At 40.8% G+C, this 20,250-nt stretch overlaps 1 protein-coding gene across 5 annotated transcripts in view; it reads right to left on the bottom strand.

Moving 5' to 3' along the window:
* Positions 1-2,166: 2,166 nt before the first annotated feature.
* Positions 2,167-20,250, bottom strand: part of TEC (tec protein tyrosine kinase) — a 146,390-nt gene continuing 128,306 nt past the window's right edge. For 4 of the 5 annotated variants that reach the window (XM_070458021.1, XM_070458022.1, XM_070458019.1 and 1 more), the window contains 7 exons: positions 16,819-16,893; positions 15,874-16,045; positions 15,540-15,756; positions 7,645-7,709; positions 4,469-4,587; positions 4,228-4,385; positions 2,167-2,833 (listed from right to left, as the gene is read on the bottom strand). In XM_070458021.1, coding sequence (XP_070314122.1) covers positions 2,750-2,833; positions 4,228-4,385; positions 4,469-4,587; positions 7,645-7,709; positions 15,540-15,756; positions 15,874-16,045; positions 16,819-16,893 — 890 coding nt within the window. In that variant the 3' untranslated portion in view covers positions 2,167-2,749. The remainder of the gene's footprint in view (positions 2,834-4,227; positions 4,386-4,468; positions 4,588-7,644; positions 7,710-15,539; positions 15,757-15,873; positions 16,046-16,818; positions 16,894-20,250) is intronic. The other variant, XM_070458020.1, reaches the window with a different exon arrangement.

The following is a 20,250-nucleotide window of genomic DNA, read 5'->3' on the forward strand; positions in this document are numbered from 1 at the left end:
CCTGGCTGTTATAAACAGTGCTGCGATGAACATTGGGGTGCACGTGTCTCTTTCAGATCTGGTTTCCTCAGTGTGTATGCCCAGGAGTGGGATTGCCGAGTCACATGGCAGTTCTATTTACAGTTTTTTAAGGAATCTCCACACTGTTCTCCATAGTGGCTGTATAGTTTGTATTCCCACCAACAGTGTACGAGGGTTCCCTTTTCTCCACTCCCTCCCCAACATGTATTGCTTGTAGACTTTCACTCCAGTGTTCTTGCCTGGAGAATCCCTATGAACAGAGGAGCCTGGTGGGCTACAGTCCATGGGGTCGCAGAGGCAGACACGACTGAGTGACTTAACACACACAGCACACAGTACCGCTGTAGTATTAAAGTTAGTGCAGTCAACAAAAGAGGAGAGATGGGCCACTCACCTTGACTTTGCCTGCTCTTGTCTCCAGATCCTCAGAATAAACAGGGAAATGAGAAGTCCCATGCAGAGGACATGCTGTCCCTGTCCCAATAAGCTGGCATGTGCCCTACAGGCTGGCATGTGATAGAAGCAGCCCCACCCTTGTTCATGAGACTTACCAGATGGTAAAGGAAGTGGGTCTTGAGTGTGTAGTTTAAAAAAAAAAAAAAAATCAAATATGGGGGCCTCAGCTCATTCTTGGAAGCAAGAGCCATAATAAATCCTTTGAAACCCACGTCTTGTAGTACACAGGTTGCTTTGAGCCCCGAATAAATGAATAAGACATTTTAGTGCTTCAAACATACAGGGGTGCCTTTTTGATGTCCCAAGGTCGACAGGGAGTCCTGGAGGAAACAGGTAGCTAGGGAACCGCATCTGCGCTATTCTCAGGCCATGGGCTCATCTTCCGGCCTGTTACTTGCTTAGGGGACCAGAGGGGTATACTCCTGAACCCAGCATTGCCCTCCTATGAGCTGTTTCCTTGGCAACACTGTGGTTTGGCCTCTGTAGCTATTCTTGGGGAAGGTTCTATAGGATGCTGCTGGCCAAGACAACTTGTCGCTGGGCATTAAGTAGCTTCCTCATGTAAGAACTACTGTGTGAGTGCTACATAAGGAGTGTTCACACAATGCTGCACAGAACAGGGTCAAGACCAGGGCCACTGGAGCAGATGAATTCCTGAAGAAAGCTCCTGTGTCCTCCTGGGCTTTCTATGCCTTCAAAACCAACAATCCTGTGTGGAGCAATACATGGCCTCTGCTTTCATGACAGAGACTGTGTTTCGAAAATTTTCCCTGGGCTCATGAGGAAATGAGGTTCTAATTCAGATGGTATTTTGGTCAGAAATTGTAAGGGGCAAAAACCCACTCAAATAACCTCAATCACAGGGTCTGCTATGAAGCTATAATAGACAATTTCTCTGACACAGGGACCCAAGTCTGAGCAGGCCTCCTGAAAACCATCTGGGAGACAGCTCAGTGCACCACGCTCCATTATTCCTGGCTGTTTCCTGGATGCTGCCAGAACTTGGCTTGCTCCTGCATCTTGCAGGCAGTAGGGACAGGATTGTGTTGAACATCACTGATCCTTCTGCTCCAGAGTACACCTCCACTCACAGCATTTATGTCCAGGGACAGAGTCTTAGGACACAGAAACTAACTGAATGGCCCGAGTTCAATTCTCCATATAACTCCAATTAGCTGTGGATATCATAAACAGGACCTTTCAATTCTCTGTGACCCCAAGCACAGCAGCCTGCCAGGGCCCTCTGCCTATGGAATTCTCCAGGCAAGAATACTGGAGTGGGTTGCCCTCTCCCTCTCCAGGGGATCTTTGCAACCCAGGGATCCTGCATTGCAGGCAGATTCTTTACCATCTGAGCCATCAGGGAAACCCAGTTCAACTTTCCATCCCACTTCAATTAGCTATGGATACCGTGGACAGGAACACTTGAGCTGAGCCCTGCTGGGGGCTAAGCTGGACGGGCACCCCAAACATGGCTACTCAAGTAAGGAGCAGGCACAAGCAATAGAAGGGTCCAGACACCCCTCTTCAGTGCGGAATGTTTTATCCTTGGGGGAAAAGGAATTGACAAGACAATCCATGTCCTAAGAAGGCTGGCTCATGTATTACAGAATTAAATGTTTCAATTAAATGACAACTCATGAAATGAGCTATATCCCAATAAAAATTAAATAAAAAAGACAACTCATGTTTCTTATAAATATATAACTTTATATATTATATATATTTATAATATGTACAGCATACAAATACGTTTTCATGAAATACTAATGGCAATCTTGAAAACAGATGTTTCAAAACCTAAGATGGGTACCGATCCATCCAGAACCCACATTCTAGACAACACCCTGGCCCAGATTTTTGTAGAAATCACAGGGCAGCTGGGGTGACTGGAATGCAGCTCTGATACCTTTCCTCCTCCCAATTACCCTGGCCTTCCACTGATACCAGTGAACATGACCCCACATACACCCCAAAAATGGACTGACTCTGGGGGCCTGGGTACAGTGCCTGGCCCACAGTGGGCACTCTAGTACTTGTGGAATGAATAAAAGTGGGTGATTTTAACCACTTTGTCTAAGCCAGCATTTCCATTAACCCAGAAGATTCAGTCACAGAGCTACGGCTGGTCACAAAGCAAATGCTTCGGGTGTTTCCACTTTATAAGTAAAACAATCTACCTGTCCAAGTGCTAAATAAATTAAGAGTCTGCCACAAAGTGCCATTTCATCCTTGTGCTTGGGAACCTGGAAGCCGTAGGTTACAGCACCAGTCATCTTCCAAAAGTTTCTCCACATTCGACTAGTTCATCTATTGTGCGCAGCAGATCTTCAAAGGAAGGCCTTCCCTCTGGTTTCTATAATTCAAAATCAAAGAGAAGCTGTGGGTTCCAGAACCCATCCCCAAAATGAGTTTTCACTGTTCAAACTCAAATGGCATAGCGTGCCAGAGCAAGGGACTCTCTGCTTCCGGACAGGAGCACACATACATTTCCATCAGGTCTCACTGATCCTGCGCATGCTGCTAATCTTTCTGCCCCACAGCTTTTGCATCCAACTCAGGAACCTAGTAGAGATCCCAACTACCTGTAAAATCAAGTCCTGCTAACCTGCAGTGCCCTCTATGACCTGTCCCACCCCCATGGCCTTGCTATCCAGTTTTATTTCCCACAAAAACCCTCATATGGGCTCTATGCTCAAGCAGAACAATCTGCACCCTCGTGTACACACACTAAGTCCAGTACCACAACCCCACATTTGCTCACACTATCCCCTCCCAGCCAGCACCACTTCTTGGCCAGAAGGCCTCTTCCCATTCCAATCAATGCTCTTAGGAGGCAAATTATAGCAAGTGACTGACGGCATGGGCTTTGGAGTTGGACCGGACTCTGTTTCTCTACAGCAAAGTGGCCTTGGGCAGGCATTAACATGGTATCCCCATCCACACCGTGGTCAAAGTATCCATATTTCAAAGGGTTACTTTAAGGACTAATCAAAAGCACTTAGCACAGTGCCTATCACATAATACTTGTGAGCTAATGTCATTGTTATCTTTCAAAAGTCACTTTCATGTCTAATCTCTTCTGTCATTGTTGTTTAGTTGTCAGTCAGGTCTGACCTTTTAGTGACCCCATGGATTATAGCCCGCCAGGCTTCTCTCCATGGGATTCTCCAGGCAAGAATACTGGAGTGGGTTCCCATTTCCTTCTCCAAGGGATCTTCCCGACCCAGGGATCAAACCGACGTCTCCTGCATTAGCAGGCAGATTCTTCACCACTGAGCCACCAGGGAAGCCAATCCCTTCTACGAGGTGACATTTCAACACATGAAGAAGGAAAACTTCCGAAGACTATGAGTGAAGAGACCTGAGGAATTTGAGACTTGGAGAAAAAACCCTGTCTGGTGAAAGAGTAAATATTTCAATAACACAAGAGGGCCACTGAAAAAAGAGCTACTTCTCCAGGTTTGTTCCCAGAGTCCCCAACTCAGGCAACCACGGCAGGATGCCCACTTGGGAGGGAAGGGGCAGCATGAAATTACTATCTTATTTATTAGTGTTTGCCACATCTTCACATCTTCTTCCTGTTATTCAGATTGAGTTGAGAAGAGCAGCTTCCTACTTAAGAATCTGAAATCATGTAAAGGATGCACTTATTCACTAGGCTATAATGACCACACATTAAAATCTACCAAGCCCAGAACCCTGAATGCTTTAGAGACTGAGGAAGAAAGCACCCCAAAAATGTTATACCTCCTGCCAACATCTCAGCATCACCTCGTATACATATCTGGAGGCCAACTTTGGCTGGTGGAGTCGGTGGCCGCGAGTAACCATGGTTACCACTTCATAGTTGGTGTTTTTCTCAAAGGGCATTCTGCCTTCAGTGAATACTTCCCACATTAAGACACCTGGAAGAGGAAAAAGATTGCCAAACAATGCACCCACTTCCTCTTCAGGGCAGAGTTGAGGGGAAATGGAGCGTGAGTCTTACCAAATGACCAGACATCTGATTTGCTGCTAAAGCGGCTGTAATTAAACACCTCAGGTGGACACCACTTCACAGGAAATTTAGCACCAGAAGAACTCGTGTACTGATCATCTAGGACATACCTAGAGTAAGACACTGAGTTACGATCTCTATTTTGTACATGTCTTTTAATACCCACCCCAGAATCAAAACACAGTTGACTGAAATCCAACAAGCATCTGGTTGAAGCTACTTGCCTCTGCAACCAGGTCTCTGCAATCGTTGTCTTTCTCTGAGTGCTTGAGATGGAAATACTGTAACATTCTATCGGCACTTTAACTTTTCTGTTTTTCTTTTTTATAAGGCAGTGGCGGCAGCACAAAATAAGAGCTTGCAAACTTTTTTTAAAATAAGCAATTTGTCCTTTAAACCAAGTTTTATCCAAAGGTTCCATGTGTAAAACATCTAAAGCAGAGCTGCTCTAAGGAAGTGGTGCAAAGAGCTTGGAACATGTGTTTTTGCCCCCATGATTCCACAGAGCACAACTTAAAACTATAGCAAATAAAAAGAGCAAAATGATGTATGTACACTGTGGTGTATATACCACCACGTCCCTCCTCCATACACAACACACTCAAAACAATACCATGTAATTCTTCTATGGGAGCATATTTATGTCCTTCCTGAAGGACATACACAAGCTGGTAAACCAGTTACCCCTGGAGAAGATCCTTAACTGGGATGGTAAACCTGGGTTCTTCAGTCCTTTTTATCATGTGTTCAGTATGTATTTACAAGAGGAAGGTGTTTATGTAGTACAGGGACATGTAAAGTTAATTTCTACAAGCTCCATGGGAGAATATTCAGACACTTGTGCAAACTTCCCTTGCTGCACAGAAAAAGATGGTGACAGTCCACCATGGGTGCCTGTCAGTCAGAAGAGCTTGAACTGAGTGCAGAATGTTTCAGAAGCAGGGAGCCCCAGCCTCTGAGATCTAATGCCTGATGATCTGAGCTGGAATTGATGTAATAATAACAGAAATAAAGCGCACTATAAATGTAATGTGCTTGAATCATCCTGAAACCATCCCCCACCCCCAGGTCCATGGGAAAATTGCCTTCCACGAAACTAGTCCCTGGTGCCAAAAAGGTTGGGGACCACTGTTTTAGAGGGACTGATGCAAAAGCACAGGTTTTTCTGAAAGACAGACATATATGAAAATCAAGCAAACAGAAAAAGAGACACAGAAAAAAAAAAAAAAGAAAATCAAGCATGAAATTGGAGGTCTGCCTGGCAGATACAGAATGTCTTCACAGAATGAAAACAAAGAGTACTGGGTCATTACTGCCTGAGAGTCGGCAGTTCTGGTCCCATTTCTGACAGTTAACAGCTTTCAAACCTCCCTTGGCTTGAGTTTCCTTGAGAGAGACCTGGCTGTATGACATGGCCTTGCCTGCTTTATAACCATTACTCACGTCGGCTGTGAGCCAACCACCCTGACCCTCTTCTGACTCCTGAGCAGGCCAAAGTGAAAGTAAAAGTGAAGTTGCTCAGTCGTGTCCGACTCTTTGCGACTCCATGGACTGTAGCCTACCAGGCTCCTCCGTTCATGGGATTTTCCAGGCAAGGGTACTGGGGTGGGTTGCTCATCTCCAATTTCAAGCTTTTGGACTCACTGTTCCTACCACCAGGATTATTTTACAGTCAGATTTTTCACCTAATTGACTACTGCCTACCTTTTGAGTCTCTTGTCAAATATCCTGGTCTCAAAGAGCCTTCCAGAGCAGCAGATTAGAGGAGTAAACATCATCCCTGCCCCACACATCACTCAGCACCCACCACCCCGCAAACCCAGCTTAGCGCTATCACAGGGGTTGGCAAATGTTTTCTGTAAAAGGCCAGATCATGAATATTTCAGGTTTACAGACCTCTGTCGAGTGAAAGCAGTCAGATGAGTCTATGTCCTCATAATACCATATTTATGGACACTGACATTGGACTTTCGGATCATTTTCACATGTCATAGCATTTTTTAAAGTTTTCTTCCCGACCATTAAAAAATGTGGACACCGTGGGTGGCTCACAGGTTGTACAAAGAGAGGTGTCAGGTCGGATGTGGCCTGGAGGTTGATGTTCGCGAACCCCTGTGCAGGTACGTCACTCTGCTGTTTTCCCCTCTTAGTGCTTCTCAGGTCTTACACTTCTCTCTCCTCCTGAATTAAAGCTGAATGTGGGCAGGGACTCGAGTGTCTTAGCCTCTGCCAGGCTTCAGTCTCTAATGTTGTGCCTAGCACAGCACAGGCACCAATTTTTTTAAGGATGGATGTACAGATGCCTGGAGAATCCCATGGACAGAGGAGCTTGCAGGTTCCAGTCCACAGGGTCGCAAAGAGTCGGACATGACAGAAGCGACTTAACACTCACACATGTACAGATGAATGAATGAAAAGAAGGAAGGAGGGAAAGAAAGGACAAATGAAATGCTTTTTAAAGTTCTTTCATAACACACTACTAAAATTACAAAAATTAGAGGAATAAAAACACTACAGATTTGGTTATTCTAAAAACTGTACCCCAAACATATTTCTATCAAAACAAAAGATTCTATAAATTTAATCCTCACCAGGGAGAAAAGAAAGCAGTATATTTAACAGGCTATATACTACCACCTAGTGGAGAGAATGGTTAACAATGATTAACACAATGTATACAGTACTATTATTTTTAATACATTCATCTTTATCTCAGGACAGCTAACAGGATTTCCTTTTTGCTTTATCAGTACAGATTATTTCCATGCTTATCAATTTTATAAACTAATGTGAACATCAACTAAATTCACATAATGAAGCACTAAGTAATCATAATTTCTCAACAGTTTACCTGGGAAAAAGTCAAAGCTAACAATAAAAAGATAAATTCAGCAAAGAAATTTTTCAAAATATAGATTATCTAATTTATTTTATAACCTTATACCAAAAACACTAAGAAGCAGTAAAATCAATCTGTACAAAAATGACACGTATGTCTAATGTTTTGCTAATGGAGCAAAAGACATTTCAAAACAGTTCTTAAATAAGCTTTAGAGGAAGAAGTTGACACAAATTGCAAAGAAAAAGTCAAGTACTTTAAAGGGGAAGGCCACAGACTTAATTTAACCCCAAATTTAGAGAAAATGGTCACATATACTCAGTCTTACCTAGCCATTCCGAAATCAGACACTTTCACAATTCCTGCCTCATTTACTAGACAATTTCTGGCAGCCTGGAAAACAACATTAAAATGGTACATTAGCGTGCAAAGTTCCACAATAAAAGTAGAAAATATAAGTTCTGTGTATATTAAATTTACTGTAAGCCAGTCAACATTTGCAGAGGTGTATTATATGAAATTTTTTTACCCCTATGGAAATGTCTTCAACATACATGTGAAAGAATGGATAGAAAGACAGGTTAAAAGTCTCATGTGCAAACAAGGTACTATTACATAATCCTTGCCAACTGTGGCAGCTAATGACTAATAGAAGGGTCAACCAGCTTTTTGCCCTCCCATTTCTATTCTTATTAAATTACCTGATTTTCTTATCGACAGTAACAACATCTCTTAAGGTCCTTAATTCAGGCTCTTACTAGGTGAGCTATGTAACACACAACCGCCACAGTGACGGGTGAAACATCTCTTACCCAGAGGCTTTGCTGAATGATTGGTCTTCCCTACCCCAAACAGTCAAAAGAACAGCCCTGCACAATACAGTTTGCTTTATCACTTACGACAAATACAATTCCAGATTATTTAAATTTTCTTGCCCATTCTTTAAGGTTACAAGTTTCAAGAAAATAGTTTGGAATAACACATAGTATTTCTCAGAAGGAGGACATGATGACAATCATTTAAAATGCTAAAGCCATAGGGTAAGAATGTATTTTTCTTTCCTGACGCTTCAGGATTTTGTTCTCTGTGCATAGCAAATTCCACTTAAATGAGGTTACTTCCTGTTGAATGTGTTTTAGGTGTTTCTTTTAAAGTATTACTTAATGCCCATTCTCTGGGTTATCTCCATCTTCCGGTAAAGATCCCCTATAATGCCTTTACATGATGGTCACCAGGACTCCTCACCCAAGAGACAGAACCATCAGAATCTTCCCTTAAGGGATGACAAAAATATACCCTACTGATGTCAGTATCACAGGCACAAACATATCAAAATTGCCTTCACCAAGATGTGGTATGTATAAAGAGGTGTAATCTGTCATACCCACGTAGACTGCAGATTTCCATCAGTTTTACAAGTGTAAGAAAGAAGTAGGTGCTAAGTTCACAAGTTTCAAAATGACAAAGAGATGTTCTTTATCATCACTGCACATAATAACAACAATAACTAATGCTACACATATCACATCTTCCTTTTTAAATTTTTTGTTTATTTATTTATTGGCTGCTCTGGGTCTTCGTTGCTGTGCATGGGTTTTCTCTAGTTGCAGCAAGTGGGGGCTACTCTCTAGTTGATGGTGCACAGGCTTCTTATTGCAGTGACTTCTGTTGCGGGACTCTGAGACTCTAGGGCTCATGGGCTCAACAGTTGTAGCTCGCAAGCTCCAGAGGGTAGGCTCAATAGCTGCAGCTTAGTTACTCTGCAACATGTGGGATCTTCCAGGACCAAGAATCAAACCAGTGTCCACTGTATTGCAAGATAGATTCTTAACCACTGGACTACCAGGGAAGCACCCCACCCCCAGCCCTTTTCACATCTTCAAGTTTGAAAAGTCCTTTGCCCCTATCATAAAATGTAGTCTTTAAAAGTTTTGTCCAGTGATTGGGAACCCACCTGCCAATGCAGGGGGCATGGGTTCAATCCCCCATCTGGGAAGATCCCACACGCCATAAAGCAACTGAGCCCATGTGCCCCAACTGCTAAGTCTTTGCTCTAAAGCCCCTGCACACAGTCAGTTCAGTTCAGTCGCTCGGTCATGTCTGACTTTGCGACTCCATGAATCGTAGCACGCCAGGCCTCCCTGTCCATCACCAGCTCCCGGGGTTTACTCAAACTCATGCCCATCGAGTCGGTGATGCCATCCAGCCATCTCATCCTCTGTCGCCCCCTTCTCCTCCTGCCCCCAATCCCTCCCAGCATCAGGGTCTTTTCCAATGAGTCAACTCTTCGCATGAGGAGGCCAAAGTATTGGAGTTTCAGCTTCAGCATCAGTCCTTCCAATGAACACCCAGGACTGATCTCCTCTAAGATGGACTGCTTGGATCTCCTTGCAGTCCAAGGGACTCTCAAGAGTCTTCTCCAACACCACAGTTCAAAAGCATCAATTTTTTGGCACTCAGCTTTCTTCACAGTCCAACTCTCACATCCATACATAACCACTGGAAAAACCATAGCCTTGACCAGATGGACCTTTGTTGGCCAAGTAATGTCTCTGCTTTTTAATATGCTATCTAGGTTGGTCATAACTTTCCTTCCAAGGAGTAACCATCTTTTAATTTCATGGCTGCAGTCACCATGTAGTGATTTTGGATCCCAAAAAAATACAGTCTGACATTGTTTCCACTGTCTCCCCATCTATTTCCCATGAGGTGATGGGACCAGATACCATGATCTTAGTTTTCTGAATGTTGAGCTTTAAGCCAACTTTTTCACTCTCCTCTTTCACTTTCATCAAGCGGCTTTTTAGTTCATCTTCACTTTCTGCCATAAGGGTGGAGTCATCTGCATATCTGAGGTTATTGATATTTCTCCCGGCAATCTAGATTCCAGCTTGTGCTTCTTCCAGCCCAGTGTTTCTCATGATGTACTCTGCATATAAGTTAAATCAGCAGGGTGACAATATACAGCCTTGACATACTCCTTTTCCTATTTGGAATCAGTCAGTTGTTCCATGCCCAGTTCTAACTGTTGCTTCCTGAACTGCATACAGGTTTCTCAAGAGGCAGATCAGGTGGTCTGGTATCCCCCTCTCTTTCAGAATTTTCCACAGTTTATTGTGATCCACACAGTTGAAGGCTTTGGCATAGTCAATAAAGCAGAAATAGATGTTTTTCTGAAACTCTCTTGTTTTTTCGATGATCCAGTGGATATTGGCAATTTGATCTCTGGTTCCTATGCCTTTTCTAAAACCAGCTTGAACATCTGGAAGTCCACGGTTCACGTATTGCTGAAGCCTGGCTTGGAGAATTTTGAGCATTACTTTACTAGCATGTGAGATGAGTGCAATTGTGTGGTAGTTTGAGCATTCTTTCGGATTGCCTTTCTTTGGAATTGGAATGAAAACTGACCTTTTCCAGTCCTGTGGCCACTGCTGAGTTTTCCAAATTTGCTGGCATATTGAGTGCAGCACTTTCACAGCATCATCTTTCAGGATTTGAAATAGCTCGACTGGAATTCCATCACATCCATTAGCTTTGTTCATAGTGATGCTTTCTAAGGTCTACTCGACTTCACATTCCAGGATGTCTGGCTCTAGGTCAGTGATCACACCATCGTGATTATCTGGGTCGTGAAGATCTTTTTTGTATAGTTCTTCTGTGTATTCTTGCCACCTCTTCTTAATACATTCTGCTTCTGTTAGGTCCATACCATTTCTTTCCTTTATCGAACCCATCTTTGCCTGAAATGTTCCCTTGATATCTCTAATTTTCTTGAAGAGATCTCTAGTCTTTCCCATTCTGTTGTGTTCCTCTATTTCTTTGCATTGATCACTGAGGAAGGCTTTCTTATCTCTCCTGGCTATTTTTTGGAACTCTGCATTCAAATGGGAATATCTTTCCTTTTCTCCTTTGCTTTTTGCTTGTCTTCTTTTCACAGCTATTTGTAAGGCCTCCTCAGACAACCATTTTGCCTTTTTGCATTTCTTTTCCATGGGGATGGTCTTGATCCCCGTCTTCTGTACAAGGTCACGAACCTCCGTCCATAGTTCATCAGGCCTGCACAGCAACTGCTAAAGCCCAACTGGCCTAGAGCCCATGCTCTGCAACAACAGAAACCACTGCAATGATAAGCTCATGCACTGGAACTAGAATAGCCCCTCTACTCGTCACAGTTAGAGAAAGCCATGTGTAGCAATGAAGACCCAGTATAGCCAAAATAAATAAATACATAATTTTTTTTTTTTAAGTTTTATGAAAGAAAAGCCCAGGGCTAGATGATTTCACTGGTGAATTCTATCAAACATTTAAAGAAGAACTAACACCAAACTTGAGTTCTCAAGCTCTTCCAAAAAAATTTAAAAGGTATATTTCCAATCTCATTTAATAACGTTGATATCACCTTAACACTAAAGCAAGATAAGGACACAAGAAAATAAAATTATAGGCCAATATCCCTGATGAACACAGATGTAAAGATCCTCAACAAAATATTAGCAAACAGAATTCAACAGCACATTTCAAATGATTGCATGCTATGATCCAGTGGTATTTAATCCTGAGATACAAGGATTGTTTGACATATGCAAATCAAAAAATGTGAGGGACCACACTAACAGAAGGAAAGATAAAACTGACTATTTCCATAGACACAGAAAAAGCATTTGACAAAACTGAACATCCCTTGATTTCAGGATTAAAAACTCTCAACAAATTAGAAGTAATGTACTTCAAAGAAGTAATATACTTCAACATAATAAAAACATATATTACAAGCTCACAGCTAACAACATACTCAATGGTGAAAAGCTAAAAACATTTTCTCCAAGATCCAGAACAAGACAAGGATGCCTACTCTTGTCACTTCAACACAGTACTGGGAGTCCTAGCCAGAACAAGATGAGAAAAGAAAATAAAAGACATCCAAACTAGAATAGAAAAGTAAGACTGTTGCTGTTTGCAGATGACATGATCTTATATATAGAAAACTATAAAGACTCCACTAAAAAACTGTTAAAATAATAAAAGAATTCAGTAAAGTTGTAGGATACAAAATAAACAGAAAAAATCAGTTTTGTTTCTACACACTAACAATGAACTGAGAGACATTAAGAAACCAAGTGAATTTCAACAGTACAAAAAACATTAACATATGTAGGAATAAATTTAACCAAGGAGGTGAAAGACTTGTACACTGACCACGATAAGACTGATGAAAGAAACTGAAGAAGACACAATTAAGTGGCAAGATGGCCTGTGTTCAGAGGAAGAATTAATCCTGTCAAAATGTCCACACTACCTAAAATTATCTACAGATGAAATGCAACCCTATCAAAATTTTACTGCATTTTTCATAGAAATATAAAAAACAATCCTAAAATTCATATGGAACTGCAAAAGATCTTGAATAGCCAGAAGAATCTTGAAAAAGAATAAAGCTGGAGACATTACACTTCCTGATTCTGAACCAGATTACAGAAATATAGCAATCAAAACAGTACGGTACAGGCACAAAAAGAGAAACAGACCAGTGGAACAGAAGCAGAGAAACCGGAACCAAACCCACACACATGGTTCACTTGTCTTTACCATGGGCACCGAGAACACTCGTGGGCAAAGGACAATCTCTTCCATAAATGCTGCTGGGAAACTCAAATATCTATACGCAAAATGACGACTTAGACCCTCACCTTACACGATACAGACAGTTAACTTTTGGATATGATACCAAAGCGTGGGCTTTAACAAAAGCACAAATACTAACTAGGGCTACACCAAACGGAAAAGTTTTTTCACAGCAAAGTAAACAATCAACAAAATGAAAAGGCAAACTGCAGAATGGGAAAAAAATGTTTGTAAACCATTCATCTGATAAAGAGGTAATATCTAAAATAAATAAGGAACTCATTCAACTCAATAGCAAAAAAAAACGCAAACATGCGATTGAAAAATGGGCAGAATACATATTTCATCAAAAAAGACACACAAAGGAATTCCCTGGTGGTCCACTGGTTAGGACTCTTCACTTGCACTGCAGGGAGCATGGGTTCAATCCCCGGTCAGGGAACTACTATCCTGAATGCCACATGGCACAGCAAACAAAAAAAAGACACACAAGTGATCAATATATACATGAAAAGGGACTCAACACCACAAACCATCAGGGGGGTGCAAATTAAAACCACGATGATCCATCACTTCACATCTATTAGAATGATGACAACAAAAACACAAGATGACAAACACTAGCAAGAAACATAAAAGGAAGAAAAAGAGGAATCCTTGTATGCTGTTGGTGGAAATGCAAATTGGTATAGCCACTATGGAAAGCAGTATGGAAAAAATGAAAAGAAATTAAATTAAATTAATTTAATTAATTAAAAATTAAAAATAGAACTACCATATGAACCAGCAATCCCACTTATAAGTACATATCTGAAGGAAACAAAATTAGTATCTTAAAGAAATATCTGCATTCCCATATACACAGCAACACTATTCACAATAGTCAAGATATGGAAACAATGTAAGTGTCCATCAATGGGTGAATGAATAAAGACAATATGGTGTGTGTGTGTGTGTGTGTGTGTGTGTGTGTGTGTGTGTATACACATCTATTCTGCATGCATGTGTAGTGTGTATATATATAAATGTGTGTGTGTAAGTATATACATATACATACATATATACACACATACATATATATACACACACATATATAAATATACACACACAGGCATGCAGAATGGAACATTATTCGACCATAAAAAAGGAGGAAATCCCACTGGTTGCAACAACGTGGATGAATCTGGAATAAACTATGTCAAGTGAAATAGGTCAGTCAGAGAAAGACAAACACTACATGGTATCACTTATACATGGAATCTAAGCGGGGGAAAAAAGAACAGAACTCTTATAAAGAGAGAGTATACAGGTGACTGCCAGGGGTTGGGGGACAGGGGAAATGAAGAGATGTTGGTCAAAGGGTACAAACTTTCAGTTATAAATTCTGAGTATCTAAGACATAGCATGATTACTATAGTTAATAATAGAGTGTTGTATACTATAACAGGAACTAATAGTTCTACCAACATACTGAAAATAGACACACTGGGCAATAATAGGCAGAGAAGAAAAAGAGAAAGAAAAAAGAATGGAGGAGAAAGGAAGACAGAATAAGACAGGAAAATCAAAAAGTGTTTCTGTCATAATAATTTAGAACCCATAAAAGATTACTGGTATTTTCTGGAGTTGTTAACATGGGCCTCCATCTCTTCCCAGTGAAGAAAATGAACCGAAGGATTTTTGTTATGTAATAGTTTCTGCTTCTGGTCTAGAAAAGACCTTAATATTTAATCAAAAGATGAGTCAACCCTTAACTTACCCATTTATCACCATATGCAAATCATCTCACTTCTCTGATGCTAACTTTCTTATATAAGACAATGGTGGTCAGAAAATTGTTATCACTGGCTACCTCATGAGATTCTTGTGAAGACCAAATATCAATGCATGGTTATTAAGCTGGAAATACTACCTGTGTAACTATATATATTACATGTATTAGATTTAATAAGCTCTTTCTGTTAAAACTATGTGGCAAGTTAAATTTACCACAATTAAAAATAATAGTGAGATACTGTTGAAAACAAAACTTGGGTATGAATAAATCATTGCTTATCTGCTGACAAAGCTATGGTTTTTCCAGTAGACTAGTCAAAGCTATGGTTTTTCCAGTAGTCATGTATGGATGTGGGAGTTGGACTACAAAGAAAGCTGAGCACCGAAGAAATGATGCTTTTGAACTGTGGTGTTGGAAAAGACTCTTGAGAGTCCCTTGGACTGCAAGGAGATCCAACCAGTCCATCCTAAAGGAAATCAGTCCTGAATATTCATTGGAAGAACTGATGCTGAAGTTGAAACTCCAATACTTTGGCCACCTAATTTGAAGAACTGATTCACTGGAAAAGACCCAAATGCTGGAAAGATTGAAGGTGGGAGGAGAAGGGGACGACAGGGGATGAGATGGTTGGATGGCATCACTGACTTAATAGACATGAGTTTGAGCAAGCTCTGGGAGTTGATGATGGACAGGGAAGCCTGGCATGCTACAGTTCATGGAGTTGCAAAGGGTCAGACACGACTGAGTGGCTGAACAGAACTGAACTGCTGACCCAGATTACAAAGGAATTTGGCCAGTGACAGGAAAACAGGTGGTGTGATTACCAGGTCTCTGTGGATGAAGCTGTTTCTCTCCAGGTACTCCATCCCTTCACATACATCTTGACACATGCTCAGCAGCACGTCTCTACTGAAATGGCCTTGTCTCTGCCGGAGGAAATTCAGAAGGCAGCCCCTCTCCATGAACTCAGTGACAATGTAAATGGGTTTCTGCTGTGTGCACACACCATAAAGTTGTACTAACTTCGGGTGCGTCAGTTTCCTGGGAGGGAAGTTAGGCAGAGTTACTGCAGAGAAAGAAACCACCAGGGGGGTATTAGCTGACAAGGGGCCACTCCTGAACACAGAAAGGGGAACCAGAAAAAACGCAGAAGCTTACATCATCACTTTAGCTTCTTCTATGAAGTCTTCCTCACACATGGCGCCTTCCCGAATAGCTTTGATGGCCACTTTGTACTGAGCTCGCCACTTGCCAAGCCTCACCACTCCGAACAGTCCGCTCCCCAACTCCCTCATAAAGGTCAGCTCTGAAGGGTTAATTTCCCATTTCTCTGTGAGACAGAAGGGGAAAGTGGTTAAAATTTAAGCAGGGGAACACAGTAGAAATCAGTGAGAAACAAACTATAACCGAAGTCAATCTAAAAATTATACAATTCATACTATTACTGGTAAAACAGAGAGCAGACTTGCAACCTGCATGTAAACTGCAGAAGGTGGCTTTCTACTCTCTAGGAGGATGGACCCATTCTCAGCTGTCATAATAAAAGCAAAGTGAACTGAAGAAGGAAAGAAGATGCTGCATAATCAGCTAATGATGGAGTTTGAAAGTTAAAGGCACTCTTTTTTTTTTTAAACAAATACCTCCTCCTTTACCATTCCTCTCCTTCAGGGATTTTTTTTTTTTTTCCCAAGTCCATCAAGTTGGAAACAGTTTAACCTGTTTAAAAGGCTTTCACCAGTAGCACAAAGATAATCAAGTTGGATCTCTTCTCTATTAACCTCCATCTTTACATTCCCATGAGTAGCCAACCAGGTGAGAACCAGGAAAGACTTTTGATATAATTTAGAAGTAACATGGTAATGCTTCTTTTTCACTAACAGGCAGGGTTTTTTTTTTTTTTTTTTTTTTTTGCCAAATAATGAATAATGATAAAAACAGAAAACCTAGGGTTACTACAGCTATTAAGTATAATCATCTAACATTTCAGACTACAAACTTCTATAAAAACAGTTCTACTATGTGGAATTCTACACATCTAAACTGGTCTTGTGCTAATGGGTTCTTTACAAGAAAAATTACCAACACAACTACAAAAGGAGTTACCGTAGCTGAATCCTGCAGTGGTTGGTGCGTTCTTCCCCTTTGTGCTAACTGGGTACCGCAGCCTTGTGACAAGCCCTAGAAATCAAAGAAAAGTACTGTACTGAATTCACTCTGAATCATTCTGCATAGTAAAACACTAAACTAGAAATTCACCCACAAAATTCATTCCTTTATTCACTTACTGCTCATCTTCTGTATGTGCATGCAGCCCTGTGCTATATGCTGGCAAAAAGTAAAGGAAGCAGGGAAGGAAGATGATCCTACTGTTGTCAAAACCAAGTCTGTGTGCCTGATCCATGGTGAGGCCAAACAAACCAAAATGTCAGAGTTTGGAGCAGATAAACGTTTATTGCAGGGCCGAGCAAGGAGAATGGGTGGCTTGTACTCAAAAGACTCAAACTCCCCAAAAGCCTTTCAACAAAGGTTTTAAAGACAGTGTTATGGTAGGGGATCATCTGATGAGTGATTAGTTCATGGACCTACTGATTGGTGGTAGGTAACAGCATGATGTTTCAGGAATCTCAATCATCAGCCTTCTAGTTCCAACCAGTCTGGGGTCTACCAGCAGGCAGCAGGCAGTCAACCCCCTCCACCTGGATGGGGGTCTTAGTTCCTTCAGAGCGACTCAAAAGTATGCATCAGATTGTTATCTATATCCTTTCAGGAGGAACTAGAAGTCCGGTAACTCTAATCATGAACTGCTTGAGCCTGTCCTTGGGAATTCAGGGGAGGCTTTTTTTTTTTTAAAAAAACAAACAAGAAATGGGAAATACAGGGGTCTTTGTATCCAGGAAGGCCCCACAGGGTTCTACTTGGTTTCACTACTGAGTTGACAATTTCATATTTTTTAAATATACATATGTTTTTATTCATTCAACATTATTTTTTAAAATGCAGTGTTTACCAGGCACCATGCTAGCATACTGTCTTTGCAAACACTTTAAAGGATGTTTAAAAGTTTCCAAAAATTATGATCAATTATTGTATCAGGTTCTTTCCCAGTATGAGATTTTTTTTTTTTTTCCAGTATGAGATTTGAATTATAAAATGGAACTACAGTAGTCTACTAAAAATTAAAGTGATTCACCTGACATAACTCTGTAATCTCAGCATAAAAACTGGACTCTATAGGGAAGAAGATGGGAGGGAGGTTCAAGAGGAAGGGGGCATATGTATACCTATGGCTCATTCATGCTGATGTTTGGCAGAAACCAACAAAATTCTGTAAAGCAATTATTCCTTCAATTAAAAAATAAATTAAAAAAATAAAGCATTTAGTAGAGAAAAAAAGCAAAACAAAAAATTGGACTCTACAACATTAACGACTGGGAATACCAGCTACTGGAAATCAGAGAGGTACATTAAATCCTTTAACTTAAGTTGCTTAAGTACTAAATAAGAAATCCCAGGTATTTCACCTATAGATACCTTGTAGCACAATGTATTTTCTCTAATATACCATATCTCATAGCAATTTAATATTGTTATGTACTTCTCTGTCTCCCCCACCAGATGATGAGATTAATAACATCTAGTTCACCATAGTCTCCCTACAGCCTGACATAGTTACTGGCATGCAGTAGGCATTTAATATATGTTTCTGAAATGAATTAACTGAGATAATGATGAAGAATAAAATTCACACAAGAATAAAAAGAAAGAGCGGAATGTGAACACTGATAAAGGATAGAATAAAAGATAAGAAAAAGTTCTTTGGGGGATAAATTGATATGAAATTAGTTCATCAGTATTAAACACAGAGTTGCTACATGATCGAGCAAATCCATTCTTAGGTAAGTACCCAAGAAAAATGAAACATGTTCCGATGCAAAAACTTGTACACATATGTTCATAGCAGCATAACTGAAAACAGTCAAAAGGTGGAAACAACCCAAATGTCCACTAACTAATGAATGACACAACAAGGATAAACAAACCCACATGATGGATTACTCCTCATCAATGAGAAGGGAGAGAATGCTTATAGAGGCTCTGACATACTATACTCAAAGAAGTTAGCCACAATAGACCACATACGGAATAATTCCATTTACATGAAAAATCCAGAACAGGCAAATCTATATAGAGAGAAAGTAGACTAGTGGTTGCCTAGGGCTGGACTGGTGGAGGGGGTTAGGTGGTGACTATTAATGGGTTCAAGATTCCTTTGTGGGGGATAGTAAAAATGACCTTACATTACGGTGACAGTTGACACAACTCTGTAAATTACTAATTTATGAACACATCATACAGATGAACTTTTAGGGTGTGTAAATTATATTTCAATAATGGTTTCTATCATTATCTGAGAAAAGTAAAGACAGTCACAAACAGCAACAGTCTTGGCAAAAGCCTTCAATAAAACACCCAGAGTTAATTTTTCATAAATTGGGTTGGATGCTTGGCTAACCTCTACTCAGTTATACCTTTGAAGTCAAGAGCTAGAAACCTCTCTGTTTCATCCTGTGGTGCCTCAATGGGCAAACCTGTGGTCTCTGGTTTTGTTTTTGGTGTTTGATTTATTCCCAGTGGTAAGTGTAGCAGAGATCCAGGAAGATGGGGAACTTGTCTGGGACACTATTACTCTAGTCTCGAAGCCTCCAACACAGACCAAGCTGCTCACCCGGTGGCTTCTGTGACAACTCTGACACAGACATATGTTGAATTTTAGTCTGTTACTGTTAAAGGAAAAAAAAAAAATCAACAACACTGTCACAGATGGTTTGGCAGGCTTCATTCAGCACCGCTGTGATAGGTGTAGGGACCACAGCAATGGGCTTTTAGAACAGGGGAGAGAGATGGACTCAACTCCAAATACAGAATGGGCAAGTGAGAACTTACAGCCAAGGAGAGGGGTGAGGTTCAGTGGGTAGAAAACTACGAAAAGAAACATCAGTGGAGGGAGGAACGGGGATGGTTCTAGCTAAGTCAGCCTAACAGGAATCTTGCAGCAAGACTATTCTCACTGAAGATAAGCCAGGGTGCCTGACTATCACCCAGGGGATGACTGGAGATAAGGCACTCAATCAGACATTGAGGGTGCTTAGATATGTATCAGATCTCAAGGGTTAGAGGTTCCGGTTAAACTGACATAGCAGGGTTATTGCTTAAAATTGGATTTTATAAGAAAATGTACTGATGGACCTAGGAGATGGTTCCAGAGCCTGACTAAAGTTTGGTCAAACAAAGAATCTTTGTCAGCACCAAGGGTATAAATCACAGAAATGTGAACATTTGCCACCTACAACAAGAATAACTTGCATTTAAAGGTCAAGACTGCAATCATTATTTCTGATTTTTCTTTGTATATATCATTTCCTTAATATGCAATAATTTTAAATCAATGACATTCCACAACTAATTACAATATAAAATCGCTCAAGGAAGAACTCACCATAATGTCTAATTATTCTAATTATTATATTTGAAATA

The sequence above is a fragment of the Odocoileus virginianus genome, chromosome 29, assembly GCF_023699985.2.
Source record: "Odocoileus virginianus isolate 20LAN1187 ecotype Illinois chromosome 29, Ovbor_1.2, whole genome shotgun sequence".
Lineage (NCBI taxonomy): Eukaryota > Metazoa > Chordata > Mammalia > Artiodactyla > Cervidae > Odocoileus > Odocoileus virginianus.